The sequence below is a fragment of the Arachis duranensis genome, chromosome 3, assembly GCF_000817695.3.
Source record: "Arachis duranensis cultivar V14167 chromosome 3, aradu.V14167.gnm2.J7QH, whole genome shotgun sequence".
NCBI classification, from domain to species: Eukaryota; Viridiplantae; Streptophyta; class Magnoliopsida; order Fabales; family Fabaceae; genus Arachis; species Arachis duranensis.
In genome coordinates this window covers 7,278,401-7,284,339 of record NC_029774.3, presented here as the reverse complement: position 1 = coordinate 7,284,339, position 5,939 = coordinate 7,278,401, and the positions used below count along the sequence as shown (strand labels likewise).

Here is a 5,939-nt window from a genome sequence, read left to right as displayed (position 1 = left end):
TTTGTCAGTACTCAATATATCGGCAAAGAAGTAACCATGTCTTTCCAACAAGGCGACACTTATAAAAAAGTTTTTGGACCTGTTTTTATCTACCTTAATTCTACTTCAATCTCCAATCATCCCGTCTCTCTCTAGTTAGATGCTATTAACAGTTTTTCTCTTACTTTAATTTCTCACAATGAAATTAATTACAATAATTAATAATTTATTTTTTTATTCTTTGATAATTGTTATTAACTCTCCAAAAAAGTCAAAGTCTGGCCTTACAATTTTTTACTATTACTAAATTACTTGCCACCTGACCAACGAGGAATAGTGTTTATTTTTCATATGTTTATTTTTCTACTTAATTTCACACGATGACCTATATAAAATGTAGCAGGTGCGTTAAGGGTGGGAGATATCTTCTTTTCTGACAAAAATAAAACTTAGCAAATTAATTAATTTAGTTCATTATTAATTCACCAGCAGCTGGCTTTTTTCATTAAACTTGACTCGAAAATCAGAAGATGATGTTGTCTGCATGCTGTGGCTCATTAATTTTAATATGGAAAACATGTTGGTGATTTGGGAAAATATGGAGCAAGTGTGTGTATTACACAGAGATGGGCGTGTCAGATGAAAAGCACAGCACGCAGGGGGCGTGGTGCATACATCACATGGGGGGTGTGGAAGCTAGGTGGCAAGCTGTGGTTGAGCCACCTAGGCAGCACGCAGGGGGCGTGCTGAGTCAGCACGCAGGGGGCGTGCTGACGTGGCGAAATCTGATTGGCCCGTTGCTGCACCACGTGGGGGGCGTGCTGCGTCAGCACGCCGGTGGCGTGCTGACGTGGCGGAAGGTGATTGGTCCACGTGTGAACCACGTGGGGGGCGTGGTAAGTTCACCGCTCTATATAAGGTAGAGCTCGATAGTGTTTTCCATACTGAGTGAGTGAGATTTGAGTGTGTTGTGAGGATTCTTTGATGTTGTAGTTGGTGTAATGGAGGACACCGCAAATTTGGTGGTGTATCGTAATGGTGAGATAATACGTAATACTCATGAGGGAGTGAGGTTTGTGTCACAAAATTCGTTTTCGTTTGTGGTTCCATGCACGATGACGTTAATGGAGCTGCAGAACGGCCTATGTCAAAGCATGGAGAATGGTACGTTAATGAGAGTGAGCAGAATTCTGTACCGAAATCCGGTTGTGGTTTTTGGTGGCCTAATACAGTTTGATACGATTCCGATCACGGATGAGGCGAGTATGCAGAATATGTTTGAAATTCACCGGCAGACTTATATGAGACACCCACAGATTGAGTTGTACGTTGAGTTTGAAGCTGAGGAGGCAGTAGCGGTCCAAAATGATATAGATGTAAATGATGATATAGCTGCAGTGTACGAAGGTATGAATAGTGACAGCGAAGAGGACTTCGAAGCCACTTATGAAGCCGGCAATGAAGATGAGGATGGTGATGTGGGAGTTGAGGCAGCAGTGGAGAATGTAGTGGTTCGTCCCTCGAGCAGTCAACCAATGGGCGTTCCACCTTTTATGTGTGAGTTGGATCTCGACGCCATGCATGCCCCCGAGTTTCCGGAATATGCAAACAGAGGTACGTGTTGACTAAATACGAAGTTTTTGTTACTTTATACCTTGGAGTGTGCAATAAACGATGATTTCGGCTTTCTGTAGGTATTGCTGATCCTGAGGACGGAGAGTTCCGAATTGGAATGGAATTCAGCTCTAGAAAGTCGGTCGTTGCAGCAATTAGAAGTTTCACTATATCTAGAGGAGTTGACTATGATGTGTTTGAGTCTGAGCCACAGACGTTCTATGCAAAATGCAAGATGTACGGGCGTGGATGTGACTGGCTTATCCGAGCCAGCTTGATACGGAGAAAAGGTTGTTGGGAGATACGCAGATACAACGGTAGGCACACGTGCACCATCGGAACGATTTCACAAGATCATTCCAAGTTGGACTCAGATACAGTTGCTGAGGCTATAAGGCCGTTGGTCGAGTCAGACCCGTCCATCAAGGTGAAATCCATAATTGCGGAAGTCCAGTCAAGGTTCAACTATACCATCAGTTATCGAAAGGCTTGGTTGGCAAAGCAGAAGTCAGTTGCGCTCGTTTTCGGTGATTGGGAGGAATCTTACCAAGCATTGCCGTGGTGGCTCTCGGTCATGGTGCAGAAGATTCTTGGTTCAGTTGTCCAAATAGAAACACGACCACTCTACAACGGGAACGAGGAGGCACAAGGTGTAAAAATACTTCATCGTGTATTTTGGAGTTTCAATCCATGCATTAGGGCATTCAGGCATTGCAAGCCCCTGGTTCAGGTTGACGGCACACACCTATATGGAAAATACAAAGGTACACTTCTAGTCGCTGTTGCACAAGATGGGAACCAGAACATTGTGCCTATCGCCTTTGCCTTGGTGGAAGGTGAGACAGCTGATGCGTGGCACTTCTTTCTCAGGAATCTGCGAACGTATGTTGTTAGAAAAGACGGTGTGGGTATGATCTCAGACCGGCATGAGTCAATACGGGCAGCAGTTAATCATTCCGGTGGTGACTGGCAACCTCCAAGAGCATGGTGGATGTTTTGTATAAGACACATCGGCAGTAACTTCTTAAGGGCATTCAAAGTCCCTCACTTGCAGAAGCTTGTTGTCAATATAGGGTATTCAAGAACGGTGGAGGAGTACAATATCAACTATAAGAGGTTGGAGGAGCGAGGCGAGGCATATGCCAGGTGGTGCGATGCCATCGGACTCAGACATTGGGTATTGGCATTCGACGAGGGACATCGATGGGGCCATATGACAACAAACCTTGTGGAGTGTATTAACTCAGTGTTGAAGGGTGCCCGTAATCTACCTGTGTTGGCGCTGGTCCGAGCAACATATTATAGGTTAAATGAACTCTTTACGCGAAAGAGTGCGGAGTCTCACGAACGCAAGCGTGCTGGATTTACGTACTCCGCATTTGCGCAACAGCGGATAGAAGCAAGTATGCAACAGGCTGGGAACATAGTTGTGCACCGCTTTGATAGAAGAAATGAGGTGTTTGAGGTGCGCGAAATGAGTACTGGAAAGGTGTTAGTTGTTGATCTAGCGCGACGGACGTGTGACTGTGGGCACTTTCAGGTTGAACGAATACCATGTCGCCATGTTATTGCTTGCTGTGCTAACCAGCGGCTTGATTGGCAGTTGTATGTGCATGATGTGTACAAGATGACGGAAGTTCGTAAGGTTTATAGGTTTGAGTTCACACCCTTAGGAGATCCTGAGACATGGCCTGCTTATGAGGGACCCACATTGGTCGCTAATCCCGCACTGAGGCGAACGTCTAAAGGCAGGCCCAAACTGACCCGATACCTGAATGAAATGGACTCACGTGACATGCGTGGTCCTCGGATATGCCGTCTCTGTGGTGCTCAGGGTCATAGTCGGAGTAGGTGTCCGCAGCGTGCTGGATCGAGTGGTGCTGGTTCATAGTTTAGATTACTCATGTTTGTACTTTTTAATTTGCATTTCGTCAGTTAGTGCTTTTATTATCATTCGTGTTTGTACTTTTTTATTTGTATTTTTCAAATGAAGTCTATCCATTGATATCTAAATGTCTGCTTAATATTGTCATTAACTGATTTCCTTAAGTTAATATACAAAAAAGGGAACTACAGGTTACATAAGTTACCAAAGCAAACATTAACACGAATTACATTAACTTAACTCTTAAAATAAAATCTAGATAACCTAAATCGAAGCTCACTTCTTTCCACCAAAGTACCTCAGTCCCTTACCCATAATGCCCAGACTGAACCGCGATGGAGTATACCTATCAGGTGGATTTCGCTCCGTCCGTAGGTCATATGGGTGACCTCGAACTGAGTCATCCACCCCCGGAGCTCCCGAACCACCTGCCTCTGTCGGAGCGGCCGAACCACCTGCATCTGTCGGAGCGGATGATCCAGGATTGAACGTGTCAACAACTGTGTATGCCCACTGACGATGCATAAAACCACTATCACATGATGCACTTGCTGACGTGCGGTCGGAAGTACGACCCTGCAAACCATGAGCCGTATCTACTGATGCCCTACGTGGATCAGCTGATGCCGACAGTGAAGGGATACCACTAAAATCTGACCAGCCACCCAAACCAGCCTCTTCGCCACTAGAGAAGTCAAACCAATATGTACCGGAAGGAATGGTAAGTATGGGATCATGATGAGAGCCGGACGGACCGTGGTCACTATGCTGAGAATGGTGGCTGCTCTGAGCGTGGGGGGTGTGCTCAGAGTGCTCAGAGTGGTGACTGGCCTGAGAGTGATGGCTACCATGACTGTAGGCCGGTGGCTGTGGTATATAATAAGGAATCGGCTCAAACACTGCATGCTGCGGGGCAGGTGGCTGTGGTATATAATAAGGAATCGGCTCAAACACTGCATGCTGTGGGGGAGGTGGCTGTGGGGCAGGTGGCTGTGGCTGATGAGGAACGTAGGCCGTCAATCTCAACAGATGTCCGTAGGAGCGTACGTACCAATCCCGATACTCTACCGTCGGGAAAAAATCCCAGGTCGGAAGGGGGTGCCGATCCCGCAATCGACTGTGTCGCCTGTTGGCCCACTCCTCTATCCATGCCCCATGCAAAACTGTCCAATCATGTAGCTGCACTCCACGTAGAACGACGCAATGCTGATCAACTGGAATATCTCTTGCTGCCCGCGGAGGAGGTTGTGCATATCCATACTGACGCATCACTCGGTCCGCAGGGTGCCACTCGACACACTCGAATGACAACAACGGAGCAACGATGTCACACACCTCAAGATGGGGATATAACTCGTCCGGAACGATCAATCCGTGATACGGCCGCCACTCAAACTGCCACAGTATTATTGGCATATTAGAACCCTAACAATAATGGATTGAAAAACGGAACAGCTAAAATATAACTATTTACCTCTTCCATGTAGTCTATGTCATGCCTGAATGTCTCTACGGTCTTGGATAACCACGCAGTAGTCCGTTCCGAATGACTCCACCTGACACATTATTAATCGAAAAAATTTAAATAAAACACCATAAGTCAAACATGCATCATGAATATAATAGAAGACTAAAATAAGACTTATTACCTCCTGACAACTGGTATCTCGGCGGGTGGAAGGGTTTGTCTCGGTACGGGAGCAAGACACGGCATTCGCTCCCATGCCCAAACAAACAATAGATTCAGAGGGCCATTCATCTCCTTAGTATCATACCGTGATGCACGACATAGTGCTCTGTAAAGATGAGCGAGACAAGCTGACCCCCAACTGTAAGTATGGATCTGCTCGAAATCGCGAAGCAATGGTAAATACTTCGCATGGGCATATGCGGTCGACTTGTCCGTGAATAGGGTCGACCCTAACAAACAGAAGATATGACATCTGACGTATCTCCTGATGGACTCCTCAGTATCCAACGGCTCTGCATCTCTAATACGTCGAACCCAAGCCAACTTGATATAGGACTTCGCATTATGACTGACTGATGGCTCATGACCGAATATCGCTATGCCCTGACTCTGAACAAACTCGCTGCTACTATCTGTCCATCCACTGACAGGCTCTCCATCAATGGGTAGGCCGAATATATGAGCAACGTCCTCTAATGTCACCGTAACTTCACCGATTGGCAATACAAAGCTATGGGTTTCAGGCCTCCACCTTTCAACCAGAGCAGCTAACATGAGGTGAAATCCTCTTATGACTCCAATTCTGGAGACGTGGTAGAATCCCGTGGCGTGTAAGTGGTTCTCCACCATCGGATCCCACGTCTGTGGTGGATCCAGTTTACACACCAACAAATTCCTGTTAGGCTGCATTAACAAAATTACATGTTACATTAATTAAATAATAATCCTTATAATATTATAATATACATTCACATATTTATACGAGAACAA

General features: G+C 45.9%; 1 protein-coding gene across 1 annotated transcript; it reads left to right on the top strand.

Moving 5' to 3' along the window:
- Positions 1 to 980: 980 nt before the first annotated feature.
- LOC107477323 (uncharacterized) lies at positions 981 to 3,484 on the top strand. Its single transcript, XM_016097311.1, has 2 exons — positions 981 to 1,593; positions 1,674 to 3,484. Exons 1-2 carry the CDS (start codon positions 981 to 983, stop codon positions 3,482 to 3,484), a joined length of 2,424 nt encoding a protein of 807 aa, XP_015952797.1.
- Positions 3,485 to 5,939: the final 2,455 nt, after the last annotated feature.